Below are 19,851 nucleotides of genomic sequence, written 5' to 3'. Positions count from 1 at the left end.
TTTTCTCGAAAACGGCGGAGAATGGAGCTTCGGGACAAAGACTTTCAGGGGAAAATCAACCCCTAAGAATCGAATGAAAATGTTTTCAGCCCCCCAAAATGGACCCTTTGGGGGGAAGCCCCCCCGTTTCTCGCGATTTTCAGATAGGATGAGTATGTTTTGACTTTTGGTTTGGAATCTATGGCAAAAAATAAGAACATTTTTTTCGTTGTGTTTTTCCCCTAAACCCCCATTTTTTGGAGTTATGGGGCACTTTTGGGGCAATTTTCAAATCGATGCTGTAAGCGGCAAAATTATCCAAATTTCAAAATCTAAAAATCTCTTGAGAGAAGTCAATACCTTTTTATTGATGTGCCATATGATTCCTGTTGCTCCAAAATTTTGGGGCTTTGGAGGGCCGTAAGTGGAAAATTTCAAATGGCAAGGATATGTTTTGACTTCAGGATTCTACGCGAAAAGTTACGTAGAATTGATATGGCGCATGACCTGTTTGCTCCAAATTACTGAAGAACCCCATTTCCCCATAAGAACCCGTGTATTTTTGGAGAAAATAGGGGGCAAAAAAAATTTGTGCAAACAGGCCATGCGCCATATCAATTCTACGTAATTTTCGCGTAGAATCCAAATCTGAAGTTTAAACATACCCTTGCCATTTGAAATTTTCCACTTACGGCCCTCCAAAGCCCCAAAATTTTTGGAGGGGGCGTGGCTCCCAAAATTATGGAGCAACAGGGGTCATATGCTACATCAATAAAAAGGTATTGACTTCTCCTCTCAGGAGATTTTTAGATTTTGAAATTTGGATAATTTGGCCGCTTACAGCATCGATTTGAAAATTGCCCCATAACTCCAAACAATTGGCCTCCGGCCAATTTATGCGCGGGGCAAGCGCCGCGTGCCGGCGCTTCGCGCCGGCATGTGGGGGGGGCTTCGCCCCCATCATGGTGCGAGAATCGCACAACGTTCTCTCGCTTTTGCCGGCGCTCCGCGCCGGCATAGACACTTTTACTGGAATATTTAGAAAAATACTGCCAATTTTACAAAATCATAAAGTTTGATTGGAATTTTGATCGCAGGATAATAGTTATAAAATTTTTATTCAAACCACTGAACTTTATTGTAAATGTCTTCGCGATATGTGATGAATTCATATATTCGGACTCGACTTGTTGATTTTATGAGGCATCTTCAATTAAATATGTAATTGATTAACAAAGTCTCCTGTCAAGGACGGCGATCCGTAAAAATCTTAGCTTTTCTACGATTCATTAGGATCCATTAGATTCATTGACATCATACTTCAGATACGATTTTATATTATAATCTCTCCTTAAGCACGGTCAAAAGCCATCAAATATCTACTTTAATGGGTAGAATGACTATTCGATGTTTAAATAGTCTTAAAACTAAACGGTTTTCGCTTAGCATCTCCCAAATTTTAGATTTGGCGGGCGAATCTACCTGCTGGAAGGTTCACCACACGCCCGCCAAGAGCGCCATCTCCTTACCGCGTATCCCCGTAATTCAAAGCGAAAACAATAGAGAGCGCCATCTCCTTGCTGCTGTCGACAAACCGTCACCTTCCAGGCAAAGTATCACAAGCGCCATGCGACGTTTAAAAATTTCCGCCACCATTTTATTTCTTTACTGAGAAATTGTTCGTTGAATCTGTTTGGAAATTTCACTAAATTTTATCGGCAGCACAAAAAATTCAGTGAAATTTTCGGACAGCTTCGTTGAACAATTTCTCTGTAAAAAAATAAAATGGCGGCGGAAATTTTTAAACGTCGCATGGCGCTTGTGATACTTTGCCTGGAAGGTGACGAAACGTCAACAAACCTCAGGTTATAACAATTATAACCTCCTTTATTAACAGGCATTAAATCAGTCATATTTGTGCCGAATTATTATATTATATTTGTGCTTAGTACCTCGTAAAAAGGAACCGCAAAAGATGGAATCTGCCGGGATTCTAAATTCATTAACAACAAACATATTAGTTTTTAATAAAGATCTAAGTGTCAGTTCTTGGCGTTAGCTTGATGATTCATAGTACCTTTGTAATGTGAGTATGTAAGTACCTAATTAGTTGTCTAATTTTGCTTTGTGTATACCTACGGAGTAATTTTGGAAATAGTATATGATGCATTATATAATGCATTTGAATTCCTAGGTTTCACCTGACTCAAAGCGTTTGTTGCTATTATCTAGAAGCGTTCCGACTCATTTATCAGAGAATTGAGCGTCTCCTATCGGCCCCTCTGCAATTATGAGATTAGTCCAAGAATCCTTTAGGAACTTAAATTAATGACTCAGATGGTGCTTTTGAGCCAACTTTCAAAGAATTGAAGGCATTTTTTTCAAAATCTACAGTCCATGAGCTCTCCGTGTGACCGAAGTGCTCTCCTCGCTATATGACGCGTAACCCTTCAATTTTTAGTTTAGTCCAAAGACCTCATAGGAACTTACATTATTGAACCAGGTGGTGCTCTTATGCCAACTTTCGAAGAAATGAAAGGCATTTTTTTTCAAATTTACAGTCTTTGAAAATGAGTTGTTTTTGTAATGTTGCGGAGCAAAGTGCCCTACTTTTGGGCCTCGTAATCCCTTGAATTTTGAGTTTAGTCCAAAGATCTTTTAGGATCTTAAATTAATGACCCAGGTGATGTGCTTGATGCCCAATTTTAAAGAATTAAAGGCATTTTTTAAAATTTACAGTCCCTCAAAATGAGCTTTCCGTGTGATTTTGCTAAAAATGGACAATTGAGCGTAGCCCCCCCAAATTTTAGCGTACCTCAAAATCGTTGGACGTGCATAAGGAGACCATAGATATGGTGTCCTGTGCCAATTTTGAATGAAATCGAACAGATAGATTCTGAGATATCGCTGTGGACAGATTTGGGGGACGCCACACGGACGGACACACATTTTTTCAAGTATGGTTATTTTGACTCCTGGGACCTTAAAACGTCTAGAAATGATGAAATTTCAACTTTTTTCTTTTTTTTTTTTCTTGGAGGATGACAATACTTCCTCTCTACCCTATGGGAGCGAGAAATGGGAGTTTAGGGAAAAAACGCAGAGAACAAAATGTTCATATTTTTTGCCGTAGATTCCGAGTCCAAAGTCAAAACATACTCATCCTATTTGAAAATCGCGAGAAACGGGGGGGCTGAAAACATTTTCATTCGATTCTTAGGGGTTGATTTTCCCTTGAAAGTCGCTTTGTCCCGAAGTTCCATTCTTCGCCGTTTTCGAGAAAAAGATAGTGGACGGGTGGTCTGGATCCCCCTGTATGTGAACCGCTAGTATTCCATCCCTATCTTCAGGTCAAAATTCGTAAAAGGAAGCTCTTTTGTGAAAGATCAATTTCCTGTAATTATTTTGCCCCAATCTCTTCGTCCATTAAATGGTTAAATTGCTTGTAAAATTCTGAACTAAATGATGTATAATTGTAATTTACACTTTTTATTTTTTCCTTCTTTCTCATTTTTATAGCGATGTTCAGTTTTTGTTTATCTCATAGTATCTCGAACTGTAACTTCTTTGTTATTTGACGGAGTTTTATGAATGAGGCCTCTTTTTACTCGTGTTTTAACGGAGAGTGAGGAAACTCTACCTAAATACATACTTAACAATTTTCAAAAAATTTTGGATCATTCTAGTAGGAAGGTGAAATTTGAAATTATGCGTAAGTAATTAGGGTTCTATTGTGGCTCGGCTCGGCATTGTCGCGCGAGCTCCAGTCTCGGTCCGGATGGGGGTGTCTCACTGCTGCCACTGTTTGCAAGAAATACCCACAGCTCAGGGATTATCCTTCGCCGGCCCTACTATAATTCAAAACTTTTGGAGGAAATTTGGCATCTCTCGAATGATTATGCGGCGTTTTTCTTCAGTACGGAAGCACCTGTGATGCACTTTGATGTGAATGCTGAAAAGTGTGAGCGTATCTAGGATGGGACTTATTTTTTTCAATCGACCAAACAAAAACGGTCCTTAATGGTTCTATGTGATAAAAAACCACGGTAGCCAAAAGGATTTTGAAGAGAAAAAAAATTTACCCGACGCGCACACAGCCTGAAGTTCGTGATTTTTCCGATTGTTTGGGCATTTGAACCGTCTATTTTTGATATTTTAGTGAGTCATAAGGGACTGGACGCTAGATGTTCAAAAATTTGTACAAACCGAGCACATACCTTGCAGATTAAGAGAATTTTTTTGCTTTTCTCCTAGGTCACTCTAACCTCGCTTGGCAATGCCAAATTCCTCCGCTCGGCAGCTCTTAAAATCAAAATTGCACTGTTTTTAACGTAAAATGAACTTTTTGAGCAGCCTCTAATGGTGATAAACATCCGAAAATTTGTGAAAAGCAAGTCCATACCATCAGTATGGAAGAGCAAATTACAGAAAACTCCTGCTTCTTGGTTTGGCCACCAAACGGTGCGGGGGCGCTTCTTCGAATAACAACACCGGATCTTCCCACCGCGCCAAGTCAGTCTGCTGGCCCACGACCGGCCGCAACGCGCCATTGTTCCCATCGTGCTTTCTTTGGATTTCTCTCCGTCGGCCGAACCTGTGTTAATGACACCCTCTACCTACTAGCCGCTGAATATTTGCCGACCAATTTTTTCAAAGTTTAAATAATCTTTATTTATTTCACAGATTCGGATTCAATTCGCAATCCTGATGAGTAATATATATAATTATAAGTAGTATCAGTAAGTTATTGAGCAACGTGGGCCGAACGTGATAGCGGCCAGACATGTGTTAATGACACCATCCTCCTACTGGCAGAGGATAATTTGCCGACCAACTTCAATGACGTTTGTAAAATGTTTTTCTATTTCAACGGATTTGGATTCAGCTTGCAATCTTGATGAGAAATATATGTAATTATAAGTAGGTATATCGTTAAGTTACCGATTAAAAAATAGGATAAATGTGATAGAAATTATTTTAAAAGAGCTGAAGACATTCGGGAGTTTTACGATACTATGATTTTTCAATATACCTACTCATAATTACACAATCCATCGGGTCTTGAGTGCAAGACTGCTCTTGGCAACAAAGCTTTCACGGTAGCCATGATACCTAATTTGTGCCACGAGACTCTGTTCATACATTTTTATTAATTAGAGAGTTACGAGGGCGCTATATCCCACGTTTTTCATTAAACAAATGGCAAGATTACTCTGAGAAGAAGTGAAATTAATTATCTAAAAAATATTGGAAACGTTCTTTACCACAGTCATTGATTGTAGAATTAAGAGGGAAGGAAAGATCACCCCGAAGTTGCTATGTTCAAGGCTTCTGTGGTCATTTCGAGCAGAAAATTGAGTTTCCGTAGTTTTTCCACCTTCATATTTTTCATAGGGCTTTAATGAATTTGCTGGCCAGGAGTTTACCTTCTAGTGGTTGACGTTTATGAAACCAATTAGTAACTCAGAAATTGCGTTCTTTCATTGCCACCGGAATGAATTTCTCGTCACCAGAAGTGTTCCAGTTTATTCATAATATCTTAAAAACCTTTATAGCTCCTAAATTTAGAGGCTTTACATTGGGCTTTCGATTGCATATTCTGGAAAGTGAAATGTAAGCGCTTAAGTACTACAATTGCCTTGAGGTATAATTGCTGGAGGAATTTATTCCCAACTCCCTGTAAGTGCAAGGTGAAGTAATGAGGAGAAAATTGATTTCTTGCATAAAACCAGTTTTTTCTTTTGTTTTTTTTTTTTTGGGGGGGGGGGGGGGGCTGAAATTGGTGACTTTCGCCTAATTGTTATCCTTGTCCTCCCCTTTCCCCACGTGTACGATTGTATGATTGTATATCCCAGAACTCGATAGAATAGCCGTCCAATTCGATAACGTTCGAAGAGGCGATGCCAATGACGCTCGTATTCATATCCGATCTTAGGAGGCGATTGCAGAGCGCCAGTTAATTCCCTCCTAATTCCCTCTAATCGCTCAGTGGTCGGGCGCCACACCGCGCTGGGCTGCGCATCCTGCTTAACGGTCCACGTTGAGTCATCCTACTTGTCCATCCCTAGGTTCCTTTGCTTCCTGCGGGCTGCACCAAGTCGTCTGAATGCACTGCCAGCCAAGCACAGTTCGTTGACACACAAGCAAGATGAGAGTGAAAACGACGAAACACCCCGGACGGTTAGTTTTTTCGTCTTGTCATTTTCTTGACATATTTCAATCGGTAACCAATCATTTCAGTTAAGGGTCATTCCACGTCAACTGTGCCAGGCTCGGAACCCGACCCCCTCCGATTTGGCTGGAAATTGGTATACGGGCTCTTTGCATCATTCTAAGAAACTTATTTGCAGGGTTTTCCCATCCGACGCCCCGTTCGCGAGATATCGACCCCCAAAGATGGGATGAGTTTTAGCGATATTCAAAAAAGCCCGTTTTAGCGATTCTCATTTTCTCAACTTCCCTCTTTTTATGACTCTCCATAGCGAGACTCTGTATCAATCCACCATACTTTGAAAGAGTGTTTTTGAACCATTTTTTCATGTAGATTTTGAATATGCCATCGAAATTGAGCTAAACATTACTTAAATGGCCGTAATTTAGGGTTTTTTAAAATTTACTATTTTTTCGCCATTCAATGTTCAAACTGAATTATCTAAAAACAGTCTCTCCGATTTTCGATTTTTTTTTTATGCTTCAAGCTTAAGATATATACTTTTGGTTGATATACTGTTGGTTTGTATGCTTTTTTCAATTGCTATCGGACGGCTAAGGGCCTAAAAAAATTCAAATAAGCCAAAAAAGGTCAAATATTGGTAAAAAAAAACGATTTTTTACATGTTAATCCAAATATTTCGATAATGAACGCTTTAATTATCGATATTTTCCCCCAGTTTACCCTCTTAGATGTATAAAATCAGACTAGCAACGCTATCGGAGGGGGTCGGGTTCCGAGCCTGGCACAGTTGATGTGGAATGACCCTTAACTGAAATGATTGGTTACCGATTGAAATATGTCAAGAAAATGACAAGACGAAAAAACTAACCGTCCGGGGTGTTTCGTCGTTTTCACTCTCATCTTGCTTGTGTGTCAACGAACTGTGCTTGGCTGGCAGTGCATTCAGACGACTTGGTGCAGCCCGCAGGAAGCAAAGGAACCTAGGGATGGACAAGTAGGATGACTCAACGTGGACCGTTAAGCAGGATGCGCAGCCCAGCGCGGTGTGGCGCCCGACCACTGAGCGATTAGAGGGAATTAGGAGGGAATTAACTGGCGCTCTGCAATCGCCTCCTAAGATCGGATATGAATACGAGCGTCATTGGCATCGCCTCTTCGAACGTTATCGAATTGGACGGCTATTCTATCGAGTTCTGGGATAGGTATCGCTTTCGCCGCAATATGCTTCAGGTAGTGAGAACCCGGAGCGGGCGCCGGACAAAAGCGTTTGGGTTCACGAACGAGGAGGGTATTTTAAACACAGGCCTCTCTATTCGCGAGCGAGGAGGCGATGCCAATAAAATCCTGAAAATCGCCGTTCGCTCTTGAGAACTCTCTCGACCCCTGTGTACAGGTGGTCAAACTACGCGTCACAACGCATGGGAGTCTCTCCTCGCCGACATTACCCACATCTTGACCGCGTGTTTATCTAGTGGAGGTTAGGTTAGGTTAAGTTCATCTTGAGCTCCGATTGGCAACGGTCATAAGTGGACGCTGCCGGAAAAGCCCGAGCAGGGCCGGTTGCTGCGCACCGCCCTCCGCTCACCGCCGAACGCTACCATGGACGAGATCGTGTCCGTAGCGGCGCGAAATTCAATTTTTCGACCTTTTTTTTTTCTCCTCAGAGGCATCTTAATCGATGCTCCGATACCTACTGATAACGAAATCACTTGGGAATATCTGAAATATCCATTATATCTGCGGTTTTCACGTAGGTAGATAGATATGCAGCATGTGGAATGCGTTGAACCCACATTTCTACAACCTGAGGCGCGCATTGCATAAATGCATACTCACTTATTTCACAGTGCACTCGTAAACCTCACACCATTATATGCGTCTGACTGGTTAACTCCATTGTATGACAAGTATTTTCGCTTTTGCAGATCCCAAAAATATTGATTTTTAGCAGCAGGGCATGAGATCAAAGTTGCCCGAAAAATAAGCCTTAAAAAATGAATTTTTCAGAATATTGTAGACTGGAAAAGTGTCATTGCGGTTCGTTGCGCGGTTCTCTTTGGTATTTTTAGAAAGCATATATCCTAGAGATACTATGTACCAAAGCACAAATGGTACAAACCGGTACAACCATATTTTTCGGATGCTTCTTTGAGGTGACCTCCAATTTCCGCGAAAATCGGATATAGGGGTTTTAAGGAACCACGGTACATGGTAAAGCGGCCAATGAAATATTTCAACACAAATTCATGTTTTGGGGGTTTTCAAGGTTTCTAATAGCATTTCTCACTCTTTCGATACTTTAAGGTGGAAGGAGGGGGAGGGGGAGGCCGATCAAAATCAGACAATCAAAAATTTGTTGGGGTCAACAATTTTCTTGAGCCCAGTAAATAATGATAATTTTTTTACATCCATTCACACATTCAGCCTAAATAGGACTGGTTTTAAACCAATTTGGCAATGAATATGAAAATTCTACCATCACATGGCACCTAAGTTTAGAGTAAGTTGACCGTCTCTGGCACTAATATAACTGATTAAATGTTAACTTTACTGTTGAACTATAATTTATTCAATCTTACGTGCTTGAGGGTGACATCTTAGAGGAGCAGGAGGAATCTATATTGAATTCTGCTAATTTGATCAAACATTAATGTTTGTATGAGAATAACGCAATATCAAGAACCAACTCGTACCCAGCTCAGGATACCGTTACTTACCGAAAAGAACACGTTATTTATGCAAGGACAATAGCTTTTAAAAGAAGTGTAACACTAAATTAGGCATAGCTGTATTTAAAGAAGTCAATATTTAGTTATCATAGTGACTTCAATCATTTGCTTTTGCATTACTTTAAGTCCAACAGTGTAATCGAAATTTCATCACTTATGATGGTGTCAGTGACGGTCAACTTACTCTAAACTTAGGTGCCATGTGATGGTAGAATTTTCATATTCATTGCCAAATTGGTTTAAAACCAGTCCTATTTAGGCTGAATGTGTGAATGGATGTAAAAAAATGATCATTATTTACTGGGCTCAAGAAAATTGTTGACCCCAACAAATTTTTGATTGTCTGATTTTGATCGGCCTCCCCCTCCCCCTCCTTCCACCTTAAAGTATCGAAAGAGTGAGAAATGCTATTAGAAACCTTGAAAACCCCCAAAACATGAATTTGTGTTGAAATATTTCATTGGCCGCTTTACCATGTACCGTGGTTCCTTAAAACCCCTATATCCGATTTTCGCGGAAATTGGAGGTCACCTCAAAGAAGCATCCGAAAAATATGGTTGTACCGGTTTGTACCATTTGTGCTTTGGTACATAGTATCTCTAGGATATATGCTTTCTAAAAATACCAAAGAGAACCGCGCAACGAACCGCAATGACACTTTTCCAGTCTACAATATTCTGAAAAATTCATTTTTTAAGGCTTATTTTTCGGGCAACTTTGATCTCATGCCCTGCTGCTAAAAATCAATATTTTTGGGGTCTGCAAAAGCGAAAATATTCTCCTTTCAATAGAATTACAAGGATAGATGATAAGATTACATTTTTCTGTTCGATGATTGTGTTTTTGCTCCATTTTATAAGAAGCACAAGATCTTCTTTTTTATGGAGCAATTTCTTTGGCTTTCGACGTTCAAAACCTACATTTAGAAATTTTTGCCGGCTTTTTTGACACAAAATTTGGAAAGAGCAGATCAAATTACCCTAGGAATCATCATGTTTCGAACGATATGTCTGATCTAGCGGGAGTTATGAATTAAGCGCCGATACGGACACGATCTGGCCCACCGTGGAACAGGTCCTTCGCTCCGTGAAGGAAACGGGGAAGGAGCGTCTTTCAACTCACTTTTCGACCCAGAAACCGTTGTGAAGAGCCATAAACCTAATCTGTAAACGATTCATCTGATCTTCAGGTATCCATCAAGATAAAAAAAAGTGAGTTCGGTCGGATGACAGTCGGATCTTTCCTTATTTTTTAAAAAACTCATATTAACACGCTGTTTAGATAGCAAAAACCCTTGGCCGTGCGTTGTGACGCCATAGTCACGTGATCACGAGGCGCGAGAAGGAACCCCGTTTCAAATCGTTTCTGAACTATCGACGCTTTTTCTCCATGTTCCAATCATCAGATATTTTTTAAAAAAAATACCATAACAAACAGCACACCTCCAACTTGTATGAACTGAATTAAAAAGAAATGTATGCAACAACCCCTTTTATGGAATAACATGCAAGTCGATGGTGAAAGTGCAGAAGTGCGTATCTCGATTTTTGACAGTTTTGAGTTAGCTGCATAAACTTGTAGTTGAAGATGTCGTCTATCAGCCAGCAAGAGATTATAATCGAAAAAAAATCGGGAAGTCACCTAAAACCGTAGAACTTTTTTCGCGTATCTCGGGTTTAAGTGCAGGAATGCGTATCTCGTTCTGGCCTGTTCATTTTTCGGCGCGCCTTACGCACAACCAACCACAACGCGCGCTCCTCAGCAGCGTTTCCCGCCAACACCGCACATCAGCTGATCAGCTGTTCTGTGTTTGTTTTCAATGGTTTTCATTTATCTATCTAAAAGAAAAGTTGATGTGGATAAATGTGGATAATCAGGCAGTCCAGCATGCATAATATCAGTGAATGCTGGTGATAGGCTGATAGACGAAGGAACGGGGGGATTAGGTACTGTTACTTGTCAATAATGTTGCATACGCTTGTAATTGAAGGCGGATTATCACTCGAGGGCCCTCCAGTATCATTTCTTCACTACCTACTAGCAGCGCGCGGCGTTCATGTCCATTTTTACTCTCTGGGCCAAGGCAATCATGAACTGATTGAACTGACGGTTCATCACAACGGTCAGTTTTATTAGAGTCAATCCGGTCAAACAATGCTTCATTTAGTGTATTGGATCGAATAAAGCTTCTAAATAAGTTTTAAGGTTGAATAAATTCTATTTTTGATCTTAATGATCAAGAGTCGCTTCATAACGCTAATTGCAGAAATGCGTATCTCGTGATAAAGTGTCAATTCTTAGTGCCGAAAACGCGAATCTCGACATTTCGGCCGTATTTTCTAACAGCACGAGAAATTATTCAAAATATTGATGAAGTCTGAAAAAGCATCTTATTCTTGCTATCCTCAAGAATTATTACCCTTCTACTGACAATAAGGAGGAATGTAGACAGTTTTTTTACTCTCCTGAAAAATCGTGTTTTCCGAGATACGCATTTCTGCACTTTCACCATCGAAGTTAGGTAAAGAATAAGTTGATCAGACTGGCAGCTCTGTTCAGATATGCAATGGTGAACATTTTACTAATGTAAAATTAAACAAGAGAGGCAAACCATCCTTATGTGATCATTTAATTGACAAAACACATCCGAAGAATGAGTATACATACAGTCAAAATCCTGAGAAAGTGCAAAGAAGGAAGGAAGATGAATATGTTAGAACAACTAGAGGTAGAAAACAGAAAACCATCTGGTAAGTTCCTCAACACCCACGTGGAAAGTGAGATGGCACCCCCTTTTATTCCCCGGTCGCTATTATCTACCTAAAGTGTGCACGAGTTTTAGAATTTTTAGTGTTTTTAAAAAAAGCTTTAAATGTTTTAATCACGTATTTCGTTTAACAAAATCGTGATTCGCGATTCCTTTTGACCTGAAGATGATCAAGCTTACACGCGTTGGAAATGATCATGGTCTAACAGAATTTTATTCAAGACAACATTTTTTTTTTTTTTTTTTTTTTTTTTTTTTAAAGAGTTTTATTTATTGTAACTTCCAATTAGAGGAAACATATACAATTATCTTAAGTTAGGAATAATGTATGGTTAAGCAACGACTAATTAATTGCTTATTATCATAAAATTAAAGAAACTAAACCTAAGACTTAATTAAGAATAAAAGGACATTCATAAAAATCAAATGGGTGAGATGAGTGAAGACCTGATGTAGTGAGAAGATTGTCTCTAAAGATGAGAAATAAGTTTAGCAAGTTGTGTAAAAATCGGAATCAGCGTTAGTGACAAGTTCCCAAGGCTTTTTCCTCTTAAGTCTCCGAATTTCTTTAATATTATTTAAAAGTTCAATCGCTGTTTCGTTTGGATGACGATGTAGCCTGTCTTCGTATCTTTGCGAAATTTTTGAATATATTTATAAATAGATTCTATCCCTAAATCTCTATGGATGTCCTTATTAGTCTCATACCTTTGGGCACCACTCAATTTCCTTAATATTTTATACTGCATTGATTGCAATGATTTTAAACTAGTTTTCGGGGCACAGCCCCAAATTTGGCAACCATAAGCCCAAGTGGGTCTTATAATTTGCTTGTATAATAATAAATAACTTTTTATCTAATGATAGGGAGGACCTTTTACCGAGTAGCCAGTTTAGTCAATAAACTTTAAAATTACATTTCTTCTTTTTGAGTTTGATATGGTGTTTCCACTTAAGTTTACTGTCTTGCGTAAATTCTAAGTATTTAGCAACATTGCTTAAAGGTATTGGAGTGTTGCAGAATTTCAGTGTTATTTTCGTAATTTTTTCATTGGTAAAAATAATGAAAATGGTCTTTTCACAATTCATATTGATGTCTTTCCTATCTTTCCATGTTTCAACTTCTTTGAGGTTTTCCTCAAGAGTTCTCACCGCAGTAAATTGATTTTGGTGAGATGAGAGGTAGGTAGTGTCTTCGGCAAACTTTCCTAAAATAGATCTTTTTTTAGCAAGAGGTATATCTAAAGTAAAAAGAAGGTATAATAGGGGGCCGAGTACCGATCCTTGCGGCACTCCTGCTAGGATGTTTCTGTTACTCGAATAGTCCTCGCCAACCCTTTCTTTAAAAGTACGATCTTTAAGATATGATTTCAATACTTTGGTATGGCAAGCAGGCAAGAGATGGAACAGCATTTTGACAAGTATTTTATGGGAAACTCTATCGAAAGCTTGGGCCACATCTAAAAATACTGCAGCACAATATTTTCCCTTTTCTAAAGCATTTTCAATAAAATTACTAATCCAATCAAGACAACATCAGGACCGAAAGAAAAGTAAGTTACATTCTGGAAATAAAAAAGAAAGTCGTTAAGAAACGAAATTTAAGGAAATGACACCAAGGTTACACGGATTCCCTTGTTAAATAAAATCGACCCTCGTGGAGAGAGAAATTTTTTCAAAAGATCGGAAACAAACATCCTTGATTGGTAGAAGTGCATTGCGAGCTTTACTCCTGTCTGCTCATAGGCATCTGTAAGCTTGAGTCTTTGGTTTGTTGTCAAAGAACCTCAATCTCGAAGGACAAATATTTAGTGGCGGTGGTCTTCGGGTCGCAGACCAGAGGCCCAAGATGGATAAAAATAATTTGCAGACTGGTCCCTTGGGGTCAAGCCTACCAGTTGCGGACGTGCTAATCTTGCTCTCTAAAGTAAGAATCTGAATCCAAGCTAGAGTCTTGGGCCTCAATTAATGAGTTGTTTAAATTTCAAGGCAGGGAGTCTAAAAGCAATGTATCTCGTAAGGGTTCGTTTTTAGAAGTGCCAATTCAACGGACATGTATGTAGGCTATAGTCCGGCAGGGGAGTAAATCTCCAAAGATGTACAGTGACTGACCTGTATGGATTGGTCTTGGTGTGAATATAGTTTTCGCCCACAATTTCCACAGATTGTTATAAATGCCAGCTCTGAAAACTAGTGTACCTTGTCCTGTCAAAGAATCTCCTCATCTGCCACAAAACGTTAAGTAGGCATTACCAATAGATTTGTTAGATTTGCCATTGATAGTTCACCCTTTCACTTCAATTTTGTTGTATTTCCTGAAGGTTAAGGTGGAAAAGAAGTATTTAACTCTACATAATTTCTATGTTTTCTGTTCATTATAGCGTTTAGACCATAGTCGGAGGGACTCGTTCCATTCCTTATGCTCTAGAAAATCCACATATTTATCGGCCCATGAGTCTGATTACTTATCTTTATCTGATGACTGTAATAATAGCAATACTCAAATGTTCGGACCACCATCACAAATTCCAGCTTTAACACAGCCTGTCCCTCCACATTGGACTGTGTACGAAGGTTTGTATCCGGACGCAACTACTCGCTCAAAAGCTTAAGTGAATCGGCTCGTGCAGAAACAGTTGTTGTCCAATACCGGGTCTCATAATTGCAGTGGCTTCGTTTGCCCCCCGACTTTGATGAACAATATTGATCTCTTTAGTTAACGTTTTAGCGGACACTTAGCAGATTTTTTATAAAATTGTTCTACATTCCTATAACGTCTTAAAACATCTTGTGCCTGTATGCCACAACAAAATCGTCCACACAAACTTTAAAACACTATATTGGACATCGGGAGTTTTCTCGCTGATTCAAATAAACTCTCTATCTTGGACTGACCATACCAACTCAGTCAACAGATATTTTATTGCTCCCTAAAAGGTGCCTGAAAGGGCCTTGTAGACATCCTATGAAGGTTTGCTTGGCAAAAATCCTCGGGAATCAATCCTGACTAGGGGGAAAAGTTACCTTTTTGTGACATAATATTGTCTTAATTTTTCAGAATTTTTGCTCAATGCTTTAAACCTACGCCTTCAAGATTTTTCTTGCCTCTTTTACACGATTTTTTCAAAATATTGCCAATTTTGGTGAACTATGGGATCGATGCCAACATATTAAATAATGATGATTGCACAGTAGGGTGTCCCAAAAAAAGTTCGACTTTCGAAAAGTTACGTTTTCTGGTTGAAAAAGTGTTCCATTTGGTTAGAAAACACTTTTGGCCAAGTTTCAGTTTTATGGGTAAAGTTTTAGTGCTGCCGCATCGCTTATTTGGGAAATTTGCGATCCCGATAATTGAGATTTTTGACGATTTGATGATTTTTTTATTGACGAAGCAGTCACGATAGAGCCTCAAAAATTTGAGATAGTAGCCTTTTAACAATTCGGAAACTTGACTGTAAACGCTGTTTTGGCACAAATATGCATTTCGGTGAAAATGGATTACTTTTTTAATTTTCGGAGAAATATTGCTGACGTTGTATGAACCGAAGGTGGTCGACTTATGATAGCATGGTTTTGAACAAAAATAATAGTTTTGGTCTCAGACACAGAAAATTCACGCGTTGTTAAGGGGTTTTACCTGCCAAGAACAGTTGCGTAACGCACACAGCAAGCAAAATAATGTCGGAATTTAAATTATTTGTCCCTGGGACCGAAACTATTATTTTTTGTCAAAACTATGTTGTTAGAAGTCGACTACCTTAACCTTCGACCAGTACGACACCGGCAATATTTCTCCCAGATTTTCTCATACTGGTCGAACGTTAAGGTAGTCGACTTCTAACAACATAGTTTTGACAAAAAATAATAGTTTTGGTCCCAGGGACAGATAATTTAGATTCTGACATTATTTTGCTTGCTGTGTGCGTTACGCAATTGTTCTCGTCAGGTAATATCCCTTAACAACGCATGAATTTTTTGTCTCTGAGCCCAAAACTATTATTTTTGTTCAAAAATATTCTATTTTACGTCGACCACCCTCGGTTCATACAACGTCAGCAATGTTTCTCCGAAAATTAAAAAAGTAATCCATTTTCGCCGAAATACATATTTGCGCCAAAACAGCGTTTTCGGTCAAGTTTCCAAATTTTTAAAAAATACTTCCGCGGTCTGCGCTCTTAAATGTGTTATTTATATCAAAAGAAGTCTATTAGAAGTCAACTACCTTAAATTTTCACGACGATAGCAATATTCCTTCAAACTTTAAAAAATTAGTCAACTCGCTGATTTGTTTCCCATCTGCGCTTGAAGAGCCTTTTCGGCCAAGTGGTATACGTTTTTCCCATATGACCCACCGTTTTCGAGTTATGATCGTCGCAAAGTTGGGTTTTTACGCTCAAAATCGGTCAAAACCGGTATTTCCAAGTTTCCAGCGTGTTACAACTTAGCAAAAACCGATGAAGGAGAGGAAAAATCATTCTGAACCTATAATCTGTGATTTCTCAAAAATTAATCCCAAACTCCAAGTGCGTGGAGGAAAGGGGGGCATGGTGACCGAATCGGTGGGCGCTCCGCGCGCGCCCTGTTTTTACACACCGTGTCGTGCCGGTGGTCCGGGGGTTGTTAGCTAGGTAAGGTACGCAAAATCGTGTCATTTACTTACAGGACATGTTAGAACTCAACACATGTTCGAAAATTCACTGAAATACAAAAAAAAATCATGTTTAATACCTAGCAGAGGCTCATCTTTGCCGTACAATCTACACATGAGATCCTTACATTTCTTCCTCATCCATGCTATCCTCATCTTCGATAATATCGGCCACGTTTGAGCATGATCTACTTTTGCAGTTTTTGCAAAGTAAAGAGCAGTGTAAGCCTGCTTTTCGGCAGGAACAAGCATTTTGACAGCCCTTCACACATTTGCATGAAATTAATATTAAAAGCTTTTGAGGCGCCGGATCTTTCTGCATTGGAATCGGGAAAAATCCAGTTTTACTATGTTTCCACCCCCATAGTTAATCCGTGATCCTACCACATCTGCATTTGTAAATAGACTCTACAGAATGCAAACGCGCTGAATCTGAAGAAGGGGGCAAGAAAGCTAAATTCGGTGCACTTTTGCTTATAGCTTGTGTGAAGCACTGGTACCTAAATTGATTCAATGATGCATCACCTTGAGCACTGTTGCGTCACCGTTACCATAGGAATGCAGTTTTTGACCATCTTTCCAGTGTGCATCAGAGTGGTAGCTTGAGTGGATTTTGATTGTCCTTGCTTCGTACATTTTCTACTTTATCATCCCTGTGGAGTCAAGATATCTTCAGTCTGTTATGTTTAGTATTTGTCATTTCAGTATCTGTCATTAAACTACGTGTGTTCTGTAAGTCAATTGCATTATTTTTTATGGTATTATTGCACTAAAGCTCATGTTCTTAGCATGAGATTGGAAGGAGAGATAACCTCATCTTTTTTGGAATAAAACATGGAGAAACATTTTGGTGCCGTGACCAGGATTATACACAACGCAGGGGTTTCTCAAGTATATTTCTGATGGAATTTTATTGAAATGATCATAGCGTGAAGGTGGATTATTGCAATTAGCTGATTGAAAGTAATCTTAAATGATTTGCAAGGATTGCTCGACAATTTGGCAATGTTGCAATGATTATTTAGTGGCCTATTTTCTTTGAGATAGTAAGTCAGCTGTTTTAGATATTATGTGGTTATTCACCGATGGACTGAGTTCGTTGAGACTCATCGGTGAAACTTGCTACTTATCAGCTGTTGATGTAAGAAGAATAAATTTACAATGTTTATTTACATTTGGAGACACTTTAGACATATTAGCACGGCAGATGATGAGGTTGCCTTCTGTAGCTTTGTTGATTTGGCTACGGTTCATTACAAGGGAACCGGCTACTGCCATTGGTCTGTTTCCCGTCTAGTTTTGCTAAATTTGATATGATTTTCAAGTATGGAAAAATGGAATTATGGTTTTGATTAAGTTTATATTCGTCTGTAAGATAGATAGTTCGGTTTTCTGTTGCTGTTGTTACCTTGTTTCAGGCAAGCAAGGTTCATTTACCAACGACTAAGAGCAAGAGAGTACGGAGCCAAACCTAGCCTTTTGTCCTTTGATGTCCTATGGTTACTCCTGTTGGTGAACGAGGAGGAGTAACTCCAGGCTGAATCCGCGGATCCTACGTTTACAGGGTAATACCTCCCTAAAAAAGGTGCATCATTCGATGCTTAGGGTAATACGTCCCTGAAAAAGGTGCATCATTCGATGCTTAGGGTAATACCTCCCTGAAAAAGGTGCATCTGTGAATGACATGTTCATCCTTTGAGATGAATGAGTATTCGAGGTTGCGAATTAAATCCCATGTTTGCAGGGTAATCCTACCCCTGAACACAAAAAAAAACAGGTGGTGCAAGTGAATGACATGTTCGTGCTGTGGTATGAATATGTATCCACATGTGTGATACACATTCGTACTGTGGTATGGATGTGTATTCCATGAACGAGGATGTTGCTCCTGTTCGGATCGGTGTATCCAATGGGTGAACGAGGACTAACTCCTGTTTTGATCGGTGGATCCAATGGTATCAGGGTTACCCCCCTGAGCACAAAAAGGGTTAATTGCATCAATAAATGACATGCTCGTACTTTGTTATGAGGATGTATTCGATGCTTAGGGTAATACCTCCCTGAAAAAGGTGCATCAGTGTTCGATGCCTGATGGGACGGCCGGAAAGGAGAGCGAGTGGTTGTCAGAGTTGTCTCTAATGACATCATAAAGGATTGGATTCTCTGAATCCATGAGTTTACATTATCAAAAGTTAACTTTAAAGAAAAATGGACGCCGATTCAAATTTGAAGCTGCAAGCGTTAGAAGTCGCATGTTTGTCATCGCAAGATCAATTGGATCGTTTTATTAAATTTATCGGGTCCATCTAAAAATTGTCGGATCTATGTTTAGATGATGTGGAGAGTTCGAGGTCTAATCGTAGAACTTGGTGTGAAACTACAGGTATTGGGGTTAATGGCTTGCCATTGCTGATTGCAGTGGATGAGGTACACGTTGAGTTGAGTTTGAATATTCAATGGATGGAGAAAGATTCAAATTCTAAGATGAAAAAACAGGAAGGAGTAATTCCCTAAATCTTCGCCAGGTAAACTAATTTTTCCCCAAAAATGTAGAAGAAGAAGATGTTCAGTATAAGGAAGTTAATCTGTGAGTTTTGGTGATCAACTTAAAGGAAAATTTAGTTGTTCAACAATAGAATTAGAGTTGCGCATGGAGTAAGTACGGAGATTTGATTATAATATTATTCTTGGCAAAAATTGAAAATATTACTAGCTAATAAGTAGTAATAAGTAACGCGAATTCTATACTTGAAGAGCATGAAAAAGAAAAGTTCTTGCCAAAATTAAAGATCGGGTGAAACATTCATACCTACTTTTCGAAATTTGAAATTCATAGAAAATACTTCTTCATGAAAATGTCACTACTGTGTCAATCGATGCTCAAGAGGGGAGGTGCGTATGCTGTACGGTGCGTTAAATGGTCTCAAGTAAATTTGTAACAGATGAAACGATGCGAGAAGACCTGAATTAAGATGTGATCCGCTGGTCCATTACATTGCGGACATCTCGTTATCTTGAGTTTGGAGACGTCAAAAAACGAGATTTAATGTCATTTTTGATCGCAAATTCATCAATTGCACCTCTTCACTCAATATTCATTCCAAGATTGGATCTATGTGCAACTGTAATTTTATCCAGGTTACTGCCTCAACTCGTAACTGCGGTGTGTTTAGAATTTGCATTAATTGGGCATTTTGACTCTAAAACTGCCTTTAGTTAGATTCATGAACTTTCTTCCGTTGGAAAATGTTGTTGCAAAAAGATTTGCTGACATTTAAACACTATTTGCATGTATAGTTATGTCATATTGAATCTGAGATTCATTCAGCTGGTTCAATTTCGCGGAATTGTTTCTGGGGATTAGGTAAAAACCTGAAGATTTCTCTCATTTATCTGGATAAGTTAGTGACGGCAGAAGAAGCTTTGAAAGAGTGAAAAAATAATTATGTCTATTGTTTACTGTACCTGATTTGATTCAAAAATCTCCCTATCAAATAAAAAATTAGGAAACATTATAGTTAATGGTCTAGTTTGAGTATATTTTCGATCTTTA

General features: G+C 39.1%; 1 protein-coding gene across 4 annotated transcripts in view; it reads left to right on the top strand.

Moving 5' to 3' along the window:
* The window catches only part of LOC109033156 (sphingosine kinase 1), a 150,323-nt gene that overhangs the window by 107,236 nt on the left and 23,236 nt on the right, over nucleotides 1-19,851 (top strand). For all 4 annotated transcript variants that reach the window (XM_072297227.1, XM_072297230.1, XM_072297228.1 and 1 more), the window contains one exon: nucleotides 14,032-14,224. In XM_072297227.1, coding sequence (XP_072153328.1) covers nucleotides 14,032-14,224 — 193 coding nt within the window. The remainder of the gene's footprint in view (nucleotides 1-14,031; nucleotides 14,225-19,851) is intronic.

The sequence above is a fragment of the Bemisia tabaci genome, chromosome 2, assembly GCF_918797505.1.
Source record: "Bemisia tabaci chromosome 2, PGI_BMITA_v3".
Classification (NCBI taxonomy): domain Eukaryota; kingdom Metazoa; phylum Arthropoda; class Insecta; order Hemiptera; family Aleyrodidae; genus Bemisia; species Bemisia tabaci.
This window is presented reverse-complemented; position numbering and strand designations above follow the sequence as displayed.